This window comes from Muntiacus reevesi, chromosome 9 (genome assembly GCF_963930625.1).
Source record: "Muntiacus reevesi chromosome 9, mMunRee1.1, whole genome shotgun sequence".
Classification (NCBI taxonomy): Eukaryota; Metazoa; Chordata; class Mammalia; order Artiodactyla; family Cervidae; genus Muntiacus; species Muntiacus reevesi.
Genome location: NC_089257.1, coordinates 88,120,026 through 88,145,870, shown reverse-complemented (window position 1 = coordinate 88,145,870; position 25,845 = coordinate 88,120,026). Strand labels below are relative to the sequence as shown.

Below are 25,845 nucleotides of genomic sequence, written 5' to 3'. Positions count from 1 at the left end.
GGAGTGCAAATGGAAGCTGTCACTGTGACTCTAAATAATTTAGTTGCTGATTATATTAAATCAAAGCTCCTTGATGGAAAGAATAGTACGTATTTTTTTTTTTTTTTTTTTACCCACAGATACTGGTGCATGGCCCAGGTAGATTTCATACTTGGGCCATGCATAGGTAGTAAAGCATAACTTTGCTATTATGCCACTGTATGAAAGTCTGGAGATGTCTTTCCTTGTACAGTCCTGTAAATAACAAGTGGATCAGTTGGCTCCTCACTGGAACCTATTCATGTGTGGTACAGCTTTTCATGCTTTCTCCCCTTCACCAGATGAGTCACTGTTAGGAAAGTTAAATTTTTCCTACTAAGATTGTATATCTCAAAATCAGGTCACATCAGATCTTGTGCACTTGTGATGAGATCTCTGAATGTGCACTGTACACAACGTGCATTGCAGATAAACTGGCAGCATTTAATTTTCTCTTCTGCTTTGACTTAATACTTATCAAAGCCCACATGCCAGCATCATCTTCCAATTCAGCATTTTTCCTCCTTTTACTTTTTTCAATAAGGGTCAGACCAAATGGAAGGGGTGAGGTAAGTTCAAAAAGAAAATCAGTCACCAAAGAAGGTACAGAAGAAAAATTAAAAAGCAGCAACTGCCTCCTGGTAGTTTACTTTGATTCTAAGTTAGGTCAGGCCATTTAAAATATCATCTTTTAAAACAGATGCAGAATCATTGTTGTTCAGTTACCCAGTTGTGTCTGAGTCTTTGTGACTGCATGGACTGCAGCATGCCAGGACTCCCTGCCCCTCACCATCTCCTGAGGGTGGTATTGTTACTACTCATTCTATTGGTGACAAATATTATATCAGTATACAACTTACTAAAATTACTTTTGTAGTATGAAATCAAAATTTTTGAGGGAAAATAGAACATAATAATTAACATGCATTTTATGTTAATTTTTATAGCATTTTAGAAAATGACTTATTAGGATATGAAATAATATTTTCATAACTTAAATTTGTATCTGAATAAAATTTTAGAATATTATCTTAGAGTTTATGTTTGGTGAAAGTAACAGGGGCAAGCAGTTTGATTTTTGAAAACTACAAGGTTAGCTTCGTATTTATTTCTTTAGATGACAGATATTTACTTCGTGTCCACTATGTACCTAACAATGTGTTGGATGCAAATAGATTAAATTCAACTGAGCTGTCCAATCCCTTATTTAAATAAATTAAAATAACTTTTGTTACATAGATTTTTTTCCGTTATGTGTACATTTCTGCTTCTGTTTGCTTATTTTTCTGTGGAAAGAGTCTTTAATGTACACTAAAACAAGAATTCATTATTTACTTTTATGGAAAACTTTATCTGTTAAGCAATATTATACTTTGTTTATATTTGTGATAAAAAATATAAATTTGCAAACAATGTCTTTTTCTAATTGAATAGAATATCTTCAATTTTTGTTTTCTCTAGTTCTATTAGAGTACATTTTCTTACATTTCTAATTTGCATAGAGGAGTAGGTTATTATTGTAAATGACTAATTTTCTGTTTGTGTGTGTATATATGTATGTATTTATATTTTATGAAAATGACCAGAATGTTCTAGGCAAGTTGGGGCACCAAAATACAGAAGAGCTAACACTCCTAAAGAAAACAAACAGTTGATATCTTGAATGGAGGTGCCTTATAGGGGAATCATCTCAGAAGAACCCTGATGACTCTCTTGGGGGCTCATATTCTCCATCGGGATAGTCGATGAATGATGAGAATCGTGTCCACACCATTTTGTTTTTTCACCTTCTTTCATGCCTCCTTCTATTGCCAAAATAATCATTTGACAAAGTTTATTCTTTCTCTTCTTGCAACAGGGCTGGCAGGATGCACAAGAGAGCTGATTTGAAAGACTTTTCAGATCAGGATCAAGGGGGAGGTTATCAACATTGAAAGAGGGTGAGGTTAGCAGTTTCCTTGACAGATACTCCTTTTCTAAAAAAAATTCATTTACTTTAATTGGAGGATAATTACTTTACAATACTGTGATGGTTTTACATTACCATATGTAAAATAGACAGATACTCTTTTTAAATAGAGCATCATTCTCTGGGCTTGGTGGCCAGCCAAGTGAGAGAATTTGTAGCCCAGTGAAGAACCTGAAGAAGAGCAGGATTTCCTATTTCTGGCAGTTCTCTAGAATTTAAAAGAAAGACAAGAATGTATATTTAAAAATTTTCAATGTTCTTACATATCAGTTGAAGATATGTGAGGAAAGAAATTCAGTCAGAATATTCCCATCTCTAGACTGCTTTAAACCTATCTATAGTGAAGAAGAGTTCTGAAACACTGGTTAATAATTTCTGCTAACTGTATACCTTTTTTAAAAAGACACTGCTTAGAAATAAAATAAAACATTATTTTATGAAGCTGGAAATATGACATGGATGCGGTAAAGATAATGCTGAGCTGGTCTTGTTTTTATAACCTGATCTTTCTTTAGTTTGATTCATTTACGGAAGGCAAAAGCATATAGTTCATATAATTTCTTTTGATTTGTTATGTAATTTGCTATTTAATGGAAGCCTGACAGTTTTACGTGGAGAAATGTCTTTCTGGAAGGTACCTGGTCTCCGTGAGGCTAGACTATTGCTATTATTCAAAAATATTTTGTGGCAGTTTTGGTGAAGAAAACAGGACAGACCGACCCTTTCTGTTCTCTCTCCTCATCACTTTCAAAAGCCTGCAACACCAAGGTTCCTAGGACTATGTCCAAGCCGTAACTTCTTCCAAACTGGAGATTTACAGTAACTGTTTTAGTTAGATTTGTTAGTGTGTCCCCAAATTGATGTTGTTTGCAAATATTTTTGCTTTGACAGTAATTGCATACTTAAGTTTGTGAAGGGACTTGACTGGCAATTGCCATGGTATTCGCAGGTCTGAATTGCGTCTCCTAGCAGATGCACCTATTACTTCACACACTGTTACCCGCTCTTGGTGACATTGAGGCTAACCTTGGAGTCACCTCCCCCGCTGCCACATTCTCCTTTGTCGTACCACCATTTGTTTTTCAATTTGTCCAAGAGGCCTTGTTCATTCAGTTTTAAAACTGCGAGGTTAACAGCATTTCTTGAAACGATAAAACATATCTTGTAAGAAACTGCACAGCTGTTAAGATGTTAGAAGGAATGAGGGTTTAAGCTCTTTTATAAGCTTCTCCCAGATGCTAAATAAACCTCTCATTTTGTCATCCTGCAGCCCCTTCTACCAGGCAAATGTAATTTCCTTCAAAGTATATTAAACCTATGGTATTTGGTGCTATTCGCTTTCACAGTTCATTTATTATCGAGTAACTGACATCAACATCAACCAATTACATGATTTTTTTTTTTTTGCAAGACAGTAGTAAACTTGAATTTACTAGTAATTGAGAAAGAACTGTGTCTTGAATTCCTTTGCTTCTAGAATGTCAATGACTAATAGGAAAAAAATGAAAATCCATTCCCAGAAGGAAAAATATAATTGTACAAACAAATCAACAAATAAACAACTAATTTTTGTTTCTGATTTACTAACAAAGAGTATGGCTTAATTATTATTCCTTTTATTATTTGTGTTGGTTCAGTTTTCTGGTCTGGAAGACATAGGATGGTCAAAAGAAAGGTAGTAGCAGCTCTCAGGGAAATTATATTTGAATTTTGTGTTGATTTTTAAAGTCACTAGATGCTATTTAGAAAACAGGATCATACATCCAATTTGATTGTTTAAATTATATAATTAAACCCCAGGAAAATATGCTGCATGTGATATGGGCAAACAAACACTAGATTTGATTTCTTCCATGTGTATCTCTTTAGGGGATAAGGGTGGCATATTCTAATTATTCTCTAAGAGGATTAAAAAAATGTGTCATGGGTTTTGCTTCCCAAATACTTGGTTTCTTTCTTACTTTCAAGGTACAGGTTTTGACTGAACCATTAACTCTTTTAAAAAGTTTTCCCAACATTTAATGAAATGTATTTTAAATCTAGTGAGTGGCTTATATAGTGAGAGACTTTGGGTTCAGTGTGTGCCATTCTGTTTGATAGTTGCCCAGTTTTGTGATTGATTAATGATAAATTAATTACAATTATATTTAATAATTTATTATTATACTTAATAATTAATTACTAATAAAATTAAAACAACCTCATGTTAATGGACAGCATTTGAACATTGATTTGCAAGCAAAATATCATTTAGTTGGTTAATAAAATGCATTGTTTGTTTCACCACAAATCAGCCTATTAAAATATTTATTCTCTTAAAATGTGTTTGTAATATTTCAGGTAAATTATGTCCATTTTCCAGTGTTGTAATGATCTGATTCACTTGGAGAGTAAATATTTCCAATGAATAAACCACATACTTTGAGAGAATGGACACTTTCCAAGAGTTAGATTGCCATTTACTAAATGCTAATTAAATAGTTAGCTGTTCCACATTCCCAAGTAAGTCCCACCACGCTAGTGGTGTAAAATAAGTAATAGACTTCCTGGAGTGAAAAGTTGTCAGTTTAAACAGCAAAGGGTCCAGACTGAAATGTAGGAATAAACGAAAATTCAGTGAGGTCAGAGACATCTATTTTTTAAAAAATGCTGTTAGGAGAAAAGAATTGTTTTATTTTATTGTCCACAGAAACTAAACTCATCTTTCAATGAATTGAAACTAACAACTAAAGTTTTCTATGAGGGAGAAAATTGTTTTTATAATCCATTTTACTTTAGTCTTAAACATTTCTATCAGATATTTTTTAGTAAAATGCTATCCCAATTATTTTATATGTTGGTTTAGACCATTCCTTTGATAAAACTATAATCATTTCATGAGAGGGTTATTTAACAGGGTTATTAGCCATATCCAAAGACAGTTTCACAGCACAATAGAAAACAAAAAAGCAAAATTAAAAAATGGATAAGGAAAAAAAGCTTTATGTTGAGAAAATTGTTTGGAATAAAGCTTTCTACAAAGTTATTCTAAGACATTGTCTTTCTAATAACATCTAATAGGCCATGTAAAAACAGCTCAGTTTCACACTGCGATCCATATATGTGCACGTATGTATATCTATATTGGTCAATATAACATTCTTGACCAGTAGGTTAAGTCACTGCCCAGTTCACAATTAATCCACATTTTCCTGTGGTTCCTCAGCAGAATTCACTTAATACTATCACATGCAAAATGTACTTTCCATAAATAAATGTAATTAATATTTAGGGACAGTCTTTAGGATTTTGAGGACTTCCCTGGTGGCTCAGATGGTAAAGCATCTGCCTACAATGCAGGAGACCTGGGTTCGAACCCTGGTTCAAGAAGATCCCCTGGAGAAGGAAATGGCAACCCACTCTAGTACTCTTGCCTGGAGATTCCCAGGGAGGGAGGAGCCTGGTAAACTACAGTCCATTGGGCCCCAAAGAGTCGGATACGACTTGACTCTCACTTTCACTTTAGGATATCAAAATTTCTTTGCCTTTTAAAAAGGCTTGCTATTTTCTGTAATTGTCTGACTAAAGATGTAATTTCTTTGTGTAATCAGTTTAGGTCTAAAGGTTTCCTTAGACTGTTATTTATAATACAGTACAAACCACATCTGTAAGGACCATTTGAACATCTGCTCTACTTTTTGGAATGCATCACTTTTACACATTGTTAATAAGAATCATTAACTGACTTTTAAAATATAGGTAAAGTTACTTATGATGGTCTATAGTCCCTGGGGTCACAGAGAGTTGGACACAACTGAGCATGCACACACCTAAAGTTACTTTACTCAGTTTTCTAGATTAGATTAAAAACCATTTTTTTTTTTTTTAATCCAGGTAAAAAGGGAAAGGAATGCTGAAGAAGTAATTACAAGCAAGCCTAAGGAACTCAGGAGTCAGGAAAATAAAGGACATAGAAAGCAGATCTTTCTGCAGCACATTTTACTATTGCTTTGAAATTCCCTTCATACATTTCAGACATAGATTTTGAAATCTATGTCAACAAACTAAAACTGATGATGAGAATATTCTTGTCTTGATTAAGCGTTAGAGAAGTTGTAGTAGTGATCTGCCAAGCAGATCATAAAAAAGAAAATTATTGAGGGTTATGTTTTACATTAATTATTCCCTTCATTTTATTAAATGCAGCTTTTACAGAATAAACAAATGAAATAAATTGCTTTCATTTAAAAGTGGAAGGAGAGGAAGAAACAATAAGTGATCACATTTTTTGCTAGAGAAGTAAACCACATTTGAGAACCCAGGTATGTTGACCATGACCTTTTATAGACTACAATAGGGCCTTGTCCTTTTATGACTTAGCAGAATCCTAGATAAGAAAAACCCCTCGTCAAATAGCTTTTTCATGGTGGTGAGGTGATGGGGAACGGGATTCAGGGTTGAAACAAAAATGCTCACCCAGACAAATTCCAGGAACTCTGGAAAAATTTCAAGGGTTTTTATCCTGAATTATTCAATTGAGTTTGATATTATGAAATCTCTCTCTCATTGCCCAAGCCTCTGGGATCCACTTTTGTTAGCTAAACAAAAGTTGTAGAATGGGAACTAATAGACTTAAACTTTTTCCATTTATTAATTTTGTATAAATTAATCTAGTGCAAATTGAGATTTTCTTGTTGAAAGCATGCTTAATTCAGGCTAGATAAAGATATTTATATTTTCCTCTCTATCCTTCCATAAGTAATTTATTATTAATCTATAGATTTAGATATTCCTTTATGCTTACTTTATACCTTACTCATTATATTTACTTCTAGACCATAATTCTCATAGTATATTTTTTTTCTGTTAGTGAGATATTAACATTCATACAGAGAAAACTTGAAAGATTTGTTTAATAAAGTACTCATGATTTCCTGGATTTGAGAATATTATCATAAAGGACTGATATACAAGCTTTAGATATAGTTATTGTTTGTACACAAGATATTTAGGGTATATATAATTTCTAAAATAAATAGCAATATTATATTTAGTCTAGTTGAAGCAAATTCAATTACATTTTACTTAGTAGGATGAACACTTCATTATTGTCTCTTATATCAATAATATATGGGCTTAATGTATTTTTTTTGTCTAAACTACTGTGTAATTTTGCTAATGCTTTATTACCCTTATAAAGAAGAATTCATTAATTATATGCACATGAAAAAGTCTCCGTAGTTTTAGGCCTGTACTATTTTAACTTGACTGTTCTCTTCATACTTAATTCTCTATAAAATTTAAATATCAAGTGTTACAATATCCAGAATATTTACCTGAATGATGCTACAAAATGTTTTCATAATCCTAGTAAATTTTGATATTGTATGACTCAATAAGAAATTGTGTAAAATACCTTAGAAAATCTTTTAAAATCTGCAAAAGACATTGGTAGATAGCTTATGCAGGAAGAAGTACAAATCATATAAAAATGATTTACTCTTACTTGGAATTAAACTAATGTGAACCAAAGAAATGCAAACTTTTTGCTATTCATATTAGAAAAGATAAAAATAAGGATAATATTCAATATAGCCAAGGATTTAATACTGTCCTGAAATTAGAATACACTGAAAATAGAATAGAAAGAAAATAATATGGTTTTATAAAACAGAAAAACCCAGTTCTTACCCTTGCAAATTATTAATAACAATTCCCCTTTGAGGAATCAATCCTAAGAAATAAATCAATGATGTTGACAAAGTAATATGATAAATGTTATAGCATGTTTATATAACAAAACATTGAAAGCAACTTATATGCCCAACAGAAAGGGAGAATTAGGTAGATTTAGTGCACAACAGTGGTTTTCAATCTTGATTTAAATGTTAGAACCATTTATTGCAAATACAGATGCTCAGGACTAACTTGCTGTATCAGAATCTTCTGACGTGGGGGCAGCATGTATACATTTTTAGAAAGCTCCCTAGGTGATAGCAATGATAAGCACCAATAATCCATATGACTGAATGTTTAACAATCATTACAGGATTTTAATGACAAAGGAAATGCTTAATGTTGAGTGAATAAAAGAAACAAATTGTATATTCATTGTGATCTTAATTTTAGAAAAGATATATAATGTTTGTATGTATGTATATATATATATGTGCATATATTTATATATATTTAAATATTATTTATTTGTTTGTATAAATGTTAATGAAAGTTGCTATCTGTAGGTAGTAGGATTATGATTGATTTGGATTGCATATTGTTCTTTGTGCTTTCCCACTCATTCAAAATTTTCTTCAATGAAAAGTGACACTTTAGTAAAGAACAAACAAAACTACTCTCTTAATTATTTTATAATATGCATCTTAGAATTGTTTCATGCAAATTAAAATATATATTCTATTTTGGATCAAGAAAGATTAAGGAAGTTAGAATTTAGAAATTTTTCTTAAGGATCTCAGAAAAGCATTCATTGTTTTGATAGTATGGTTTGCTTTGGCTCATTTGGTTTTGTGTCTCTAGTCAAGGCTGGATGGAGAACATGTGATACATTTGGCTTCTACAAAGGTTCTACTTTATTTGAGGGGAGCAGGTCTGTCAGAGGTATGAGTCTATCCAACAGAAAGGATCTTCGGGAGGTTAATGGAACTCTCAGTGGCCTAGAGAGAAGACTTGCATAGATTTACATAAGCCTTGCATAACATTACATAGAAAAGGTGAATTTTTTCCCTTGGGACAGATTAAATGAAGGTGATTGTGAATAAACTTGAGTCTGCTAAGTGGGCCATAATATATAATATACATATGTATGTGTATATATAGCTTTGTTTTTAGAAAAAGATTATATGGTTGGAAGATATGTTCTTTTCCAAATGAGTGTTAAACTCTAAGAAAAACTTTTTTTCAGGGGTTTTAAAAAAGGCAATTAAAAATGAAAAATTCCATCATACAACATACTTTTTCTATTCTTCTTTTTGAAATCATGCTAAAATTGCAGATTGGAAAGCTCATTTGATTTAAATTTTGTTGTGCAGCAGATAACTATATGCAGAAGTTTTTCCAGAGCCACTCTAATAGGAAAATAGTAATTTCATAAAATATAAATAATAACCAACTCTGTATAGACTATTCATTCTGATATTTAAATGGCTGCATTCTCAGTATTTTAACAAGTGTTACGTACATGAGAGTCCATTCCATATGGAAGATGAGATAGGTAGACAGGAGCAAATGTCACAGAGGATTTTACTTTTGTGGTTTAATCATGTCCTCCCGTTCACTCCCCACTCTTACATAAAGGTAGCTAGAGGAAATTAGCAGGAAAACTGAGAATTTACAACAAATCCCAGAACTTTGTATACAGGCAGTTAATAACTAACTGAGAAAAAGAACTATTTTATTACTCAAAGAAATATAGAAAGTGAATAAAAATCAACAGGCTATCAAATAACTAAATATATCTGATTTATGGAAAGATATTTGCTTTCACAGTTCTACCCTTTAGCTGCTATGTAGGCCTGGAAGACTAGCTAATTCTCAGGATTTATCAGTGTTCCACTGTTTTCAGTTTAACTTGTAGCTATGTTTGTACTATTTTTTCCCCAAATTATTCCTTCCAGTAAATAAGCACAAGCCTTTTTTGGTCCGTTGGGTTTGTGTGCTCATTTCCAGAGAAAGAACTTGGGTTAAGTCTGTATATGCAGACATTTTTAGAAAAAATATGGATCACAGTATTTTCACGGTGAAAGGGCTTGCATAACTCAATGTATCCATGAGACATGTCATGCAGGGCTGCCCGAGATGGATGGGTCATAGAGAAGAGTTCTGAAAAAATGTGGTCCTCTAGAGAAGAGAATGGCAAACTACTACAGAATTCTTGCCATGAAAACCCCATGAACAGTATGAAAAGGCAAAAAGATATGACATCAAAGATGAGCCCCTCAAGTTGGAAAGTGTCCAATAGGCTACTAGGGAAGAACAGAGAGCAATTATTAATAACCCCAGAAAGAATGAAGTGGCTGGGACAAAGTGGAAATGACACTCCATTGTGGATGTGGCTGGTTGTAAAAGTGAAGTCCGATGCTGTAAAGAACAATATTGCATAGGAACCTGGAATGTTAGGGCCATGAATGAAGGTAAATTGGATGTGGTCAAGCAGGAGATGGCAAGAGTGAACATTGACACCTTATGAATCAGTGACCTAAAATAGATGGGGATGGGTGAATTTAATTAAGATGACCGTTATATCTACTACTGTGGTCAAGAATTCCTTAGAAGAAATGGAGTACCCTCAAAGTCAATGAAAGAGTTAGAAATGCAGTACTTGGGTACAGTCTTAAAAAGGACAGAATGATCTCTGTTTGTTTCCAAGGCAAGCAATTAAACATCACAGTAATCCAAGTTTAGGTGCCAACCAGTGATGCTGAAGAAGCTGAAGTTGACCAGTTTTGTAGTGATCCTCAACACCTTCTAGAACTAATGTCAAAAAAAAAAAAAAAAAAAAAAAAAGATGTCTTTTTCATCATATGGGGTTGGAATGCAAAAGTAGGAAGTCAAGAGATATATCTAGAATAGTAGGCAAGTTTAGCCTTGGATTACATAATGAAGCAGGACAAAGACTAATAGAGTTCTGTCAAGATAACATGCTGGTCATAGCAAACACCCTTTCCCAACAATCCAAAAGATGACTCCACACATGGACATCACCAGATGGTAAATACAGAAATCAGATTGATTATGTTCTTTGCAACCAAAGATGGAGAAGCTCTACACAGCCAGCAAAAACAAGACCTGGAGCTGACCTTGTATACTATGTGACCATAATAAGGAGATTATGAGCTCCTTATTGCAAAATTGGGCTTAAATTGAAGAAAGTAGGGAAAGCCACTAGGTCATTCAGGTATGACTTAAATCCTTTATGATTATACAGTGGAGATGACAAATAGATTCAAGGGATTAGATCTGGTAGACACAGTGCTTGAAGAATGATGGATGAGGTTCATAACACTGTATAGGAGGCAATGACCAAAACTATCCCTAGCAAAAAGAAATGCAAGAAGGTAAAGTGGTTGTTTAGAAGGCTAAACAAATAGCTGAGAAAAGAAGAGAAACAAAAGGCAAGGGAAAAAGGGAAAGATACATCCAACTGAATGCAGATTTCCAGAGAATAGCAAGGAGAGATAAGAAGGCCTTAAAAAAAAGAAAAAAAGAAACAGAGTTAAACAATAGAATGAGAAAGACTGGAGATCTCTTCAAGAAAATCAGAGATATTAAAGGAACATTTCATGTAAAGGACAGAAATAGTAAGGACCTAGCAGAAGCAAAAGAGATTAAGAAGAGGTGGCAAGAAAACACAGAAGAACTACACAAAAAATGTCTAAATGACCTGGATAACCATGATGGTGTAGTCACTCACCTAGAATTGGATATCCTGGAGTGTGAAGTCAAGTGGGCCTCATGTAACAATATTATGAGCAAAGCTAGTAGAGGTGAAGGGCTTTCAGATGGTGCTAATGGTGAAGAAACCTCCTGCCATTGCAGGAGATATTAGAGACGTGAGTTTGATCCCTGGGTTGAGAAGATCCCCTTGAGAAGGGCATGGCAACCTATTCCAATATTATTGCCTGGAGAATTCCATGGACAGAGGACCCTGGCGGGCTATAGTATATGGGGATGGAAAGAGTCAGACATGACTGAATCGACTTACAAGGCATGAACAGTAGAGATGAAGGAATTCCAGCTGAGCTATTTAAAATCCTAAAACCTGGTGACTTAAAGTGCTACACTCAATATGTCAATAATTTGGAAAACTTAGCAGTGGTCACAGGACTGGAAGAGGTCAGTTTTCATTCCAACCCCCCAAGGCAGCAATGCCAAAGAATGTTCAAACTACCATAGAGTTGTTCTCATTTCACATGCTAGCAAGGTTATGCTCAGAATTCTTCAAACTAGGCTTCAACAGTATGTGAACTAAGAAATTCCAGGTGTTCAAGCTAGATTTAGAAAATGCAGAGGGACATTCAACATTTGTTGGATCATGAAGAAAGCAAGGGAGTTCCAGAAAAACATCTACTTCTGCCACAGTGACTGTGCTAAAGCCTTTGTGTGGATCACAGCAAAATGTGGAAAACTCTTAAACAGATGGGAGTACCAGACCACCTTACCTGCAGAGAAATCTGTATGCAGTTCAGAAGCAATAGTTAGAGCCTCATATGGAACAACTGACTGATTCAAAATTGGGAAAGATGCATGGCAAGGCTATAGATTGTCACCCTGAATATTTAACTTATATGTGGAGTACATCATGTGAAATTCTGGAGTGGATGAATCACAAGCTGGAATCATGATTATCAGAAGAATATCAACATTCTCAGATATGCAGATGATATCATTCTAATGGCAGAAAATGAAGAGGCACTAAAGAGCTTCTTGATGAGGGTGAAAGAGGAAAGCGAAAATGCTGGCTTGAGACTCAACATTCAAAAAACTAAGATCAAGGCATTCAGTCACATCACTTCATGGCAAATAGAAGGGGAAAAAGTAGATGCAGTGGCAGATATTATTTTCTTGGGCTCCAAAGTCACTGAGCAAAGTTACTGCAGCCATGAAATTAAAAGATGCTTGCTCCTTGGAAGGAAAGATATGATAAACCTAGACAGCATATTAAAAAGTAGAGACATCACTTTGGTGACTAAGGTCTGTATAGTCAAAACTATGGTTTTTCCAGTAGTCATGTACAGATGTGAGAGTTGGACCATAAAGAAGGCTGAGCACCAAGAATTGATGCTTTCAAACTGTGGTGCTTGGAGAAGACTCTTGAAATCCCCTTGGATTGCAAAGATATCAAACCAGATAATCCTAAAGGTAATCTATTCAGAATATTTATTGGAAGGACTGTTGCTGAAGCTAAAGCTCCAATACTTTGGCCACTTCATGAGAAGAGCCGATTCGTTAGGAAAGGTTGAAGCAAAAGGAGAAGGTAACAGCAAAGGATGAGGTGGTTAGATAGCAGCATCAACTCAATGCACATGAATTTGAGCAAACTCTGGGAGATAGTGGAGATAGAGGAAGCTGGCGTGCTATAGTCCCTGGGATTGCAAAGAGTTGGACACAACTTAGCAACCGAACAACAAATGACAATAACGTCAATGATCAGATGATGGATCTTTTGAATTGGAAAAGCTTCTAAATTGGTCCATTTGCAAAACTCTCATAATAGACAGTTGTATTACTAGTATCTATGGAAAGACCAAATTAAAAGTTGGATGCAAAGAAATATAGCAGCTAACCTTAAAGAGTCTCTTAGTTTTAAAAATAAAAGAAAATCTTTTAAGGAAGCCTTATTAAATTCATATTCTAAATGGGTCTAACAAAAGCATTGTTTACTAATAAGAGAATGGATGGGAGAGACTCTTCCCAAAAAGAAAAAAATTCTAAAGAGTTGTTAAATAATAAAGTAATAAAACAAATAATGAAAGTGGGAATAAAGAGGAATCAGAAAGGAAAGAGTCATGGGATTAATTAAAGCAGGATGAAAATCTTTGGATGGCTATTAAGAATTGAGATAAATAAAATGAGCATTTGTGGGATCAAAACAAAGGTTTTATAATACAGCACCACCTAAGATTGTGTGAGCCCAAGGGACCCCATATTGGTCCTCCCCAACAGTAAAGATCCCAAACAAGTCTACTCTAATTACTTCAGTTTAGATAAATTTTAAAAGCTGGAAGGAAATGATTATACACTGAGAAAACTGCAACTGTTTGGGGGCAACAGGCCAATTAATCAAGTTAAATATTGACAAAAGAGCCTTGGTCCCTTTGGTCTACCCCTTACTGGGGTCATCAGAACCTTTGTATAGGAATGAAGCAAATGGCTGGGGGATAAAAAGTTTCTAGGACTCCTTGTAAGACTGAGACTTGATGGCATTTTAATGGAAACTAAGGTTACAGAACTGATAGAACTGAGATGGAAGTTTATTAAAAAATTGTGTATTTGAGTGGACTTTATGTAAGATGGTTGCATTTCTTTTGCCTTGATGATATTGTAGGGATGAGCATTTTGTCTTCCCCTGCCTGGTTTTGTAAGATGGGGTAGGTAAACCCACCCTTTAGGGAGTGTTAATTGAATAAAGGAAGCTGATAGTGCTGAGCCCACATAATATGAGATGGAAACTTGGAAACTGGGGGCTGATATTTAGGGGCTAAAAGAAGCAATAGTGGAAGACTTTGCCCCAAGAGTGAACTGGTATGTGGAAGTGCTCCCTCACAGGAAATCTAATTCACAGCTTCCTTAAAGATTTATCAAAGGCAAATATATAAGTTGTTTCCACAAATAGTAAAAAGCCTTAACAATCTGAGCATGTATATATTTTTTCTGATTGTTATTTATAAACTAGTGAGTTTTGTGATATACCCGATTCCTGACTTAAGATTTACAGTGAAAGCTATGAGAGTTCTGGTTGTGTTTATGCTTATGTGTGTGCATTATTGATACGGCATTTTTCTATCTCCAAATGATATTATCAAAATTAATTTGCAAAAGAGCTCTTTTTAATTGCCTTAAAAGTAAGTGCTTATGAATTAAATATTTCTAAATGTAGTAGAAACTAACCCAAATGTTTTCCAGTGTACCTGACTTAGGATTAATCTCTGATAAATAAAACCAAGTTTAAGCTTGTTGGTTTAATTAAATAGGCCTATCTCAAGAGTTACTAGCATTAATTATAAAGCTTATATTCTACTAGGTTTACCACAAGTTAAATACATTCAGCTATCTCTGTTACAAAATTTGTCAGCAAAAAATGATACATTTGTATAATAAAATTTTCATAAGTAATTAAATAAGTTTAAATGAAACAAAAGGTTTTAGGTGAAATCCTTAATGTTTTATGGCATAGCTACTTAAAAATAGTTTCCTCATATTTGTTTTGGTAACTTGAAACTTTAGAGTTTTGCTAAGTTAAATGATGGGAATTCCTGATTGTTTAGATCATTCCCAGAGAAGATAAAGTACCGAAACATTAATTGTTAAGTAAATCTATTTTTTGTCTTCTTATTACAGAGAACTAAAGATATTTGAGCTTATTAAAACATATCATGGATCACATTGAAAAAATTATGCTGTAAGGAAGTCTTATTAAGAGACAAAGTTTTCTTGGAATATTTGTATATATATATGTATTTGCCTTTGAAATCTTTTATTGTCACTTTGGTTAATTGAATAAGTGACCTATTTGACCAAGTGATTTAAAATATTTTGATAACTTTGACAAAGTCTCCCAAATAAAAATTCTAAATAAAGTCCTTTGAGCCTCTACTTAACTTTGAGATGTTTCATAGGCCCCCTGAAACATCTCAAAGAGAGATATTAAAATAAAAAACATGGTACTTTAAATTATATGGGAATCATTGTTAAATAAGCAATGATAAATCTTCTTAGGCGTATTGTATGTAAATGCTATTAATACAGGTGTTCTAGAGGTTATATGAAATTCCTAAAATTCAGAAGTGTCCTGTTATGTTATCAGTCATATTTCTAGTTATTATCTTAAAATGTTACATGTCACAGAAATAGACACATTTCCATGTCAATTGCATTGCATTTAGATCTTTAACCATGCGATTTAAAGTTTTTGTCATTCATAGATAGTTTTGTTTTACTAAAATGCTCTTAGAAAAATGATATTCATAGAAATGATTTTTGGGCAAATATAAGTTTGTGATAGCTTTTAGATCATGACACTAAACTGGTAAGAAACTATAGAATTCTAATGAAAAACCTAATGGCTTCATAAAACTGCTAATAAAAGATCAAGATCAATAAGAATTAATTATATGGAATTGAATGAACTGATGAATACAATTTATAATTTTTATAACTTTTTATCTGAAACATTACTGGCCTTTTCATCATTGCTTTCCAGATACAAAGAAATGTTTCCTGTTCTATTACTATGACTTATAGCAATTTGGCAAATTGTACCTTTGTAAATAGAATTGAAACATCTTTTTCTTCCTACCTGATCCCCTCAGAATTTAGAAACTCTTAGTGAGTATTCTTATTTTCATGGCAATATATTTATTTACATACTTTCACTAAGAATTTGTACTCTTGTATTAGAAGACAATTGGAAACACTGGTTATATTATCAAGGCTTTGACTGGAATGTCATATTTAAAAATGTACATAGAATCAGATATGACCAGACAGCTTTAAGGAATTAAGATAGACTATTTGGAGCCATAAAATCCTTCAGAAAAAGAGCCTGGTACTTTTTTACATGGTTCCTAGCAGCCTTACAAGTTGAGTAAGGAAGGTTATTTCCTGAAAGGCACAAGAAACTCAGGATATTTTGGAGAACTTGTGGTCTCCACTTTAACTGGTACAGAATTCACTTACAATGCGGGAGACCTGGGTTTGACCCCTGGGTTGGGAAGATCCCCTGGAGAAGAGAAAGGCTACCCACTCCAGTATTCTGACCTGGAGAATTCCATGGACTGTGTAGTCTGTGGGGTCTCAAAGAGTCAGACATGACTGAGTGACTTTCTCTTTCAAGATGAGAAGAATTCGCCCAAATTTATATATATTACAGGTAAATCTGGTAGCAAGTCCTTGGCATGGTTTCATGGTATGAGAGGCATTTAAAAATTTAATCTGGAGATTCCTTAGAAAAATTCCAGCAAAGAGATCAATTACCATTTTTGCTGGACTTATTTAAATAACCAGGGCAAATTTAATGACACTAAACTAATTTTGAAAACAAATTAGTCTTAATTTGATTTTCTTTGATAGAAGTAAGGGTAATTTTTAGAGAAAAAAAAAAAGCCTAGTGTTTTCAGTTTTCCTTCTGCTTCTTCTTTTAACTTGGAATCATTGAGAATAAATGCTGCCCTTTTCCTGAAGCCCTGCAAACTGAAGCTGAACAACTTGATATAAACTTGAGTGATCACAATAATTATCTATATTTAGACAAACTTCTTGACTATTGCTGTGTAAGATTCTCAGAAAACTTACCTGAATACCTAATGACATCTCTGAAGACATTTCATACTGTAAAACATGCTTCAGTCCTGATATCTAGAAATCTTGACTGGCAGCTCTCAGGACTCAGATACTGGGTTTATAATTTACTCCAATCATTAACCTTTGTTTTATTTTGCCTCCGTACAAATACCTCCTACCTGATTGTTTGCACCATATAGCCCTAACTTTGAGAGCCCACCTGCATCATGGCCTCCTGAAATAAACTGATTTATTGTCAGACTATGTGGCTGATTTGATGAGCTATAAAGCAACATATCAAGTCAAATTCTGTACTATGAAACTTCTAGAAGAAATTTCAAAGACGAACAAAATCTGTTGCCCCAAATATTTCTGCCATGCAAATTATTTCAAATTGAAAACAATCAAGGCTTGAAAGGCTCAGGAAGAAACTTTGACCTTGCTAACTGCCCTAAGAATTTAGGTAGAGAGACTTTTATAGGAATAGAACTAATACCAGAGAATATGGGCTAGGTGTGTTGGGAAAACTAGAGATCAGTCTACTCAGCATCCCACTGTTTCTCCATGGCCCAAGCATTTGTTTTGCAAATATTTGCTTTTCCATCTCTATGTGAATTTCATTTCTCCCCTTTTGAGGTACCAAATCACTACTCTCAACAATCTCTTTTGTCTTTAGCTGAAGATGGCATTTAAGGGGAGGGTTTGGGCCATTTGGTGAGTTATTCAGTTTTCCTGGGTCTCTCCCTATATATGTTATTAAACTTTTGTTTGATTTTCTCCTGTAATCTGTCTCATATCAATTTAATTCTTAGCCTGGCTGGGGTAGAGGAAGGGTGTGTAACTCTCTCTGACAATTCTAATAAAACTATTTTAAAATTAATTAACGACTATTTTCAAGTATGCTTATTAAAGATAAGTAAAAATATGTCTGTGACACATACTGGCTCAGAATTTTAATAGAGAAGAGGTTTTCAGACTATGATTTGGCAGAAATGAATTTCCAAGATATTAACTCCATTTGTGATCATTCTGAAAACACATCATATATGGGTTTTTTTTTTAAAGGACTGTCTGTTAAATCAATAAAAATTTAAAATAAATGTTGTCAAAAGATACTTTTATTTATCCTTACATAATATTTATAAAATGTAATCATATTAAATAATGTAAATTTTATTTTATTTATGGTGGCCTTTTGAGTGTGCAGTTTGAGATTGTATGAGATAAAGTTCCTGCCCTAAGCCACCCATTGTTATCATTATCCATGATCAAAATGTACAAAAGAGGATTTTATTTCAAGATGAGATCATAACTGTCTAGATTAAGTGCTTCAAGTTACCTCTGGTTATCATTCACTTTTTAAAGTTGTGATTATCATCATTCTAAAGTAAAACTTCAAAAATACTAGGCCTTTCACAAAGATGCTTTGTCTGGACTGTCATTTTCTATGTGGACCCTGTTCCATCCCCAACTTTAAATACTTTCATCTCCTAGACCATTCTCTTTACTCTCTTACACACCTTCCAGAATTCTAAACTCTTCCATTCCATGTACCCTGACCGTGTTTCCTCCTTCTATCCTTTGCCAATTCTTAAAAGCTTTCATTGATTGTTTAAAGAACTCTATAACATTTGAGTCAAAATGTGGTTTAGAGGTTGTCTCCGACTTTCTCATTTTATAGATGTGGTCACTGGGGTCTAATGAAAGTTAGGTGACTTGCTCAACAAAGCCCAGCTGGGACAAAGGTCTTCTGCCTTCTAGTCCAGTGCTCTTTCCCACAGTACTATGGTATCTTTGCTTCCTGTCATCATGTGAAGTTAAACTATTTACTCATGTTTCCTAAGACTTTCTAAGGAAACGTTCCTTTTTCCTGAGAAGTTTTGCATGCTTGGTAGGGGTTACCTTTTGGTTAAGCTTTGACTCATATTCCTTGCCCTGATTTAGTCCACTGACTGAGTGGACAAATCCACTGACTCAGTCCCTTCTCAGATGCTCACAGTCAGAATAACCTTGCTTCTCTGCTCATATGTAGTGCTTTGTCAAAAACCTTCAGGGATTCCTGATTGCCTCTAAAATACTATTCTAATTTTTCTGGTATTCATGGCTTTCCAACAATTCACTTTACATATACCTTTACAATATAATTTTATTAAGACAGACTCTGTCAAGTTATGTGTCTTCTCACTGAATCCTCATTGAATCCACATAGCTAGTAAATGGCAAATGGAAATGGAACCTGGGTATCTCCAAAACAGAAGCCCAGCCTCTTAAGTACTAGTTCACCAAACAGAACTTCTCTTCCTCTAGCCAGTCTTATTTTCTTATAGACTCAAATATATTTTATTCAGAATCAACTCCAGTCTCATGATAGAAAGTTCACCAGGAATTCCTTTTTTTATCTCTTAACTTTTCTAAGTTTCTTATAATTTTCCAGTAATCACTCATTGACTTATTCATTCAGCAAGTACATCTGAACCTATTTTATCAGATCTTTCCCAGATATTCTAATTACCTCCTGCTTCTTTAAATTATCTGTATATTATGTAGTGCACTCAAATTTGCTCTGAGTCAAACATTTCATTACAATGTTAGCTGTGCATTTTTTTCTCCTTGGAAAGCAGCAGCTATGTCTTGTGATACTTTATAACATTCTCAGTCCCAGTGCAGGGAAAGAAATATAGTAGGCATGCAATAACTAAATGTAGGATGATATCTCAATGAGTTGACTTAAGGTGCTAGTTTTCAAGCAACCATTCAAATGAAAGCATAGTGTGTTATACAATGAAAGAAAATCTTTCAACCATGGAACCTGATAAATTTTGGGAAGACCTGATATGAAGAATGTTTTAAAACAAAGCAAAATAAAATAAAGCAAAAGGCTTCAAAACTGTCTGTTAAATATTGGCAAGAGGAACATATGAAATTACTGACTCTAGAACTTTTGTCCATTGTATAAACAAAATAATCTAAGAAGGTATTCCATTATAGATAGTTAAAATAAAGGGATCACCAGTTCAGTTTGTGTAGCCAGACAAAGAAAGAATACTAAAAGATAAAATCAAATATAAATTTGTATGTGAATATCAAGGGAAATCTGATATTTTCAATGAAACTCAAAGATAAAAATCACAGATACTAGTATTTCTATAGTTCAGTTCTAATCTATTTTAGTGTAGCAAATAAAACATACTACCTTTAAAAATATTTTTTCTACTTAGAATAATATAATTCAGCATATTTCAGAAATTAAAAATTTCATTTATCATAAACAGATTTTAAATGTCAACTGTATTTGATTTAACTTAAGATTTATTTTGTTGTATATATAAATATGTATTTAATTCCTAAATACGTCTACTTAATCTTTATATACAAATACTTTAAATTTCCTATCAAGTTCTTGAAAGAAAATATTAAAGCTTTAATTTTTCTCTTTCATTTAAAGTTTCTGTTTTTTAGTAATAGACTAGCTTCCTAGGTGGCGCTAGTGGTAAAGAATGGCCAGCCAGTACTGGAGATATGAATTGTTGGTTTGATTCCTGGGTCAGAAGGATCCCTGGAGGAAGGCATGGCAACCCCCTCCAGCATCCTTGCCTGGAGAATCCCATGGACAGAGGAGCCTGGCAACTGGCAGTCCATAGGGTTGCAAAGAGTTTGACATGACTGAAGTGATAGAGCAGGCATGCACAGTCTTTAAATATAACTTAAAATATATAGTTTAAAGTGTCTTTTAAGTGATCTTGTTTCATCTATCTTTAAGTTTTGATTCAGATTTTGGTTAGGTGGGAGAAGAGCACAAACAGAAAAAGGAAATTGTTTGGTAAAAATAGGGTCTTGAAAAGAAGCTATCTGAACTTGCCATTCAAAGGCAGCTCATAACTAGGAGAACGTGTGGCTGTTCCATTATTCTCTGAAAAGAACTGAAGACTTGGATTTCTAAATGCATTTGCCTGTGAATATAATAACCTTATGCTGTCCTAAGTAAAATACAAAGCGCTTATCTTTGAGAGTGACAGGGCATACAATCATATTTCAAAACAGAAACGTATTCTCTCATTTATTTTTATTAAAATTTAAATAGGAAGAAAGCTTAAATTATTAAAATAGTCTCACCTACCATTGTTCCTATTGATGTTAATACTAGAACAATATCACACAGTCTTTTAGCTATTAGCTTCACATCAGGGGTTGGATATGTTTTAAATTACCAGTTGGGCACTTTCACCATCTAGTCTTAATATGTTTAATAAATCAAATGCAAGTAACATGAGATCAGTACTTTCACTTTACTGAGAAACTGAAAAAAGAAAAAAATGATATTTTATCTCAATTTCAGGTTATCCAAAAGAACTAGAAATCATTGTAGAACCACCGATTCTTTCTTAGAATGAGATTATCATGATATATTTTATAAGAATTCTAAGTATATAACAGATCTGCCTGACATAACTAATGTCTGTGTGGGTGTCAAATTCTAACACATCAATACTTCACTAAAAATATTGTGACTTTTTTTCTTTTTTTTGCTTAAGCAAAATGATAAAATTCAGGGATAAATACATTAGGAATAAATAATGTACCTTAAATATAGCCTATACTTTTCAATAAGAGAGTTAGTGAGTGAGAAAGCCAAAGTTAAGTTCTGTCTGACAAAATGCTTTATCTTTATTCAGTAATTAGGTTTCTGGATTGGTGACCATTGCAATATCATTGGGCTTCCCCAGTGGCTCAGTGGTAAAGAATCTGCTATAATGTGTGTGACACAGGAGACTTGGGTTCGATTGCCTGGGTCAGGAAGGTTACCTGGAGGAGGGCATCACAACCCACTCCAGTATTCTTGCCTGGAGAATCCCACGGATAGAGGAGCCTGGTGGGCTACAGTCCATAGTATTGAGAGAGTCATACAAGACTGAAGGGACTTAGCACGACAAGGCAATATCATTAATCTACATAAATGTTGGTATAAAATCAAATTTCTAGTTTGTATGTGTCCTCTCATGTACATTCCTAGCTACAAGACTACTATGGTTCCTGCTCAGAAGGCAACAATCTCTAACAATAATATATCCTCCTGAAATGACTTTCTTTCACTAAAACCCCCAAAATCCAATTTTAAGCTTATACCAAGATTTTAAACATATTTGTAAGAAAGAAAAAACTGTTTCTGAAAGATGATTATTTACTAGCAACTCACTGCTTGAATTCTCATTCTTTCTGCACATTTCTTCTTTTTTTCTGAAATTTCCTTCTCGATCCCCAAGTGTCTTAGTTATATGATCCTAGAGCTTTCTTAAAGTCTGTTTGAGTCATGTAAGATCTAGCCTTCTTGAGAGTAACAAAAAAATATTGCTGGACAGAATCTGGGAGCTGACTCCTCCATAATCCTTAAGACTTCTTCAAATATCTCAAATTCTGGATGTTTTATTAATTCTCACTTTGGATTTCACTTGTTTCTTACTTTGCACTTCTCCCCTATGGAGGGACAATTTTGAAATAGGGTATTAAATTCAGGGAATACTGATGTTATGCTTATGGATAACAACATAAAACATGAGAAGTAACACTGGAAACCATTAATAGCAATGCAAGAGGCCTGGTAAGTGCTTCTATAAGCATGGAGAAATATTGGTTGAAACATTACCTCCCTTTCCTCTTAGATTTTTCTAACCACAGCTTTCAAATGGTACCTTAAAATTTCACTAATATATATTACTTCACACCAAGTCTAACCTCACCACATTTATAATTATATATCATTTAAATTACATCAGCTGCTTATTTAAATTAAAAATTTTAAAAATATATTTTCTAGAGAAACACTTTGGAATTTACCAAAATTTTTGCAACCTTATTATCCATTACGGTTTGATTGTCAGTTACCATCCATATTTTACATGTAATAAAATTCCAAACTGATGACAATTTCCTAAGACCTATATAAGAATCTAATCCTTAATAGAAGACTGGCACTGATATTTAGTGATGATGAAAAACAGCATATAACTGATAAGACGTGTGAAGGTTTTTTATTCTGCTATTACATTTGTAAATGGGTATTCAAATAACTATTATGCACAGGTGGCAAGCTGGTTTCTTAATCCTGTTAAGTTAAAAAATATAAATGTATAAAGAAAAAAGGATTAAAAATAGGTGGGGGAGGGGTTTCCTTCAAATAAATGGAACCCATTCTTTTGAAAGAAAACTCCCCTCTTACCTTGGTCCTGGAGCTGGTTAGTTCTCCTCTGTCCTCCTCCTAGGGGAGAAATACCCAAAGTTAAACAATAATAGAACATGGTCTTGTATTAAAGTCAAGTTCAGTTCTGGCTGATCCTTTTCTCATGTCTCACAAGACACTACCAACTGTCTGATATACTGGAGCATTCACTGAATTGAACTTAAGATCCATTTAAGGATTAAACCAACATTAGCTGTGTAAGGGGGACAAAATTGTCTGCTCTTTAGTCAGTCTACTTTATTAGAGCTCCAATAAATTGAATACTGACTTAGAGCAAAGTAATTCATGGAAGAGCATTGACTTGTTAATTTTCATCAGCTGGAGTGAATTATGTAGGGAGTACCATGAGAGTATCTAGAGTTTCCCAGGTAGGAAGAGGCATGCTGCGATGTTTCAACCCATTTCCCTGATGTTCATGTCTTTTGAGAGTAAAATGATAGTGCTAGAAGCAAAATCATATTTGGAGCAGCACTAAATCCGATATGAACTAGAATTATTGTAAAAGTAGGAAAAAACACCTTAATAGGTCATTTGATTGGAAGATTAAGAAAAAGTCTGGGAGATGAGTATGATTGCAAACTGTATGATTTAATTTTTCAAAACAGGGAATCGTAGGTAAGATAAATATGGGATTTTTTTATCTTAACATGTCTAAATAACTAAGACTCTTGGCTTCTTTGGAGAGAAACAAGATAGCATAGTGAGAGAAGCATGGATTTGGTAATTATACAAAAATGGGCTTCTATTTCAGTTCTGTCATTTCTCAGTTATTTGACTTGAATTTCCACAACATCATCTGTCCAGATGAAGATACCAACATCAAAGTGTTGTGGGGAAAATATATTCATATATGTATGCTTGATATATAGTAGATATTAATTTTTTCTTTTCATTTATATGGTCTCTGATATGGTCTTTTTTAAAATTGGAGTTTCTTCTGTATGACTAAGTAAGTCAGTTATACATGATATTATTTCCTTACTTGAATGACTTCATCTCTTCAGAGACCACTGTCTAATTAATTGACTTTCGAGCCAATTCCTGGATACCCCTTGACATAATTTCAGAGATAGTGACTGGCTCCCATAAAAAATCAAATACCAGACAGTTAATTAAATTCTGTGAGACATGGAGGAAAGTGGAGACCAAGAATGAGCCTGAACCCATACAAGATCATGTGCTATTGTTATTTAACTTTGGGTAACTTATTAAAATTCTTTATCAAGTAAAATGACATCAAGTGAGAAAATGGATGTACTTTTGGAAGCTCAGGTTGTCACAATATATTCCAAAGACATCAAAATGAAAGATGTTGTAGCTGTTACTCAAACGGCTATTATGAATATATGCAGGGAAAAACACTATGGAAGATTCTGTATTATACATCTATTACTATTACCACTTATTTGGCATTAGAGTCACCCTATGATCTTTAATCACTTTAAAGTTCCATAATATTTCTATGGCACAATAAAACTCCTCCAACTACAAATACACACATTTTTCTCATACTTAGAAACTTTAATGTCATCTCTTTAATGAATATTCTAAGAATGGCTCTTTTGAAAAACCTGTCTTTATCCCATATACTCTATAAATTCTAAAGAAAATATACAGAAATACTTTCCTTTTCTTTCTGAAAAAGATACATTCAGAAATCATAAATCTATGCTACAAATAGAAAAAAGAGTATATTCTATGAAACACCTACTTCATCCATGGAGCCCACTTATATGATAGAGTTTTGACAGAAATACCTTTATATTCCAAATAATCTGAGAATCTATGAATAAGAAAAACTGTAGGTACACTGCCAGGCTTGGTTACAATCACAATGGCTGTGCAGTCTTCCTGCTTCAGATATTAACTGATTGCTATTTATGATGAAGGAAAAAAATGGAAAAGGAATTAAATAGTAATAAAGCTGTTGGGGATGTTATGGTGCCATTAAAAATCAACACTCTCAAGTATTACATACTGAAACAATACAGGATAAAATATTATATAGATCAGTTTTAAAAATCATATCTAGATATGGAAAAATATGTTTCATTCTTAAAAAACAAAGAAAGTCCTTCTTCATGCATGTGCTTCACTTTAGCTGTTTTACTACCACTCATATAATTCAAAGGATTTTGTCAGATTTGCATATTGCCAAAAATTTGATGTCAGTATCTAATTTTAAAACTCTGTATAATTATACAAAAACTGCATCTCTCTGGTTCTCTCAGAGAAGTGCTTTCCTTAAGTATTTTTCCATCTCACATTGTAGACAGACTATGATAAAAGCAGCTATTTACTAAATTAGTGAATTACTTAATCCCCAAAACTGATGAGCTTCTATGAAAATTTTGGGAATGAATTTTCCCCTAGTCTTATTAAGTGTCCACAGCTTCAAAGAGGTATAACAGAATTCTTTGGCTGCTTTACTAAAGACAGTTCAGGACATGACCCAGAATCTCAGACTCTCAAAATGAGATGAGAATTTAGATGTCACTGTCTGTACTCTCTGAGATGTGAGAATCTCTTCTATTTGAACAACATTCTATTTGGGAAACATAGCTAATTTCCCCCCATTATTTGAACCAATTTTAATTGTTATAAAATTTCTCTTTGTGTTGACCTG

The 25,845-nt window shown here is 33.6% G+C and overlaps 1 protein-coding gene across 2 annotated transcripts in view; it reads right to left on the bottom strand.

Annotated features, from left to right (window-relative positions):
* The window catches only part of GRIA4 (glutamate ionotropic receptor AMPA type subunit 4), a 613,307-nt gene that overhangs the window by 9,999 nt on the left and 577,463 nt on the right, over positions 1 to 25,845 (bottom strand). The window contains exon 14 of one of the 2 annotated variants that reach the window (XM_065944105.1): positions 3,014 to 3,128. The exons of the other annotated variant lie outside the window; for it this stretch is intronic. Coding sequence (XP_065800177.1) covers positions 3,014 to 3,128 — 115 coding nt within the window. The remainder of the gene's footprint in view (positions 1 to 3,013; positions 3,129 to 25,845) is intronic. 2 annotated transcript variants of the gene reach the window in all.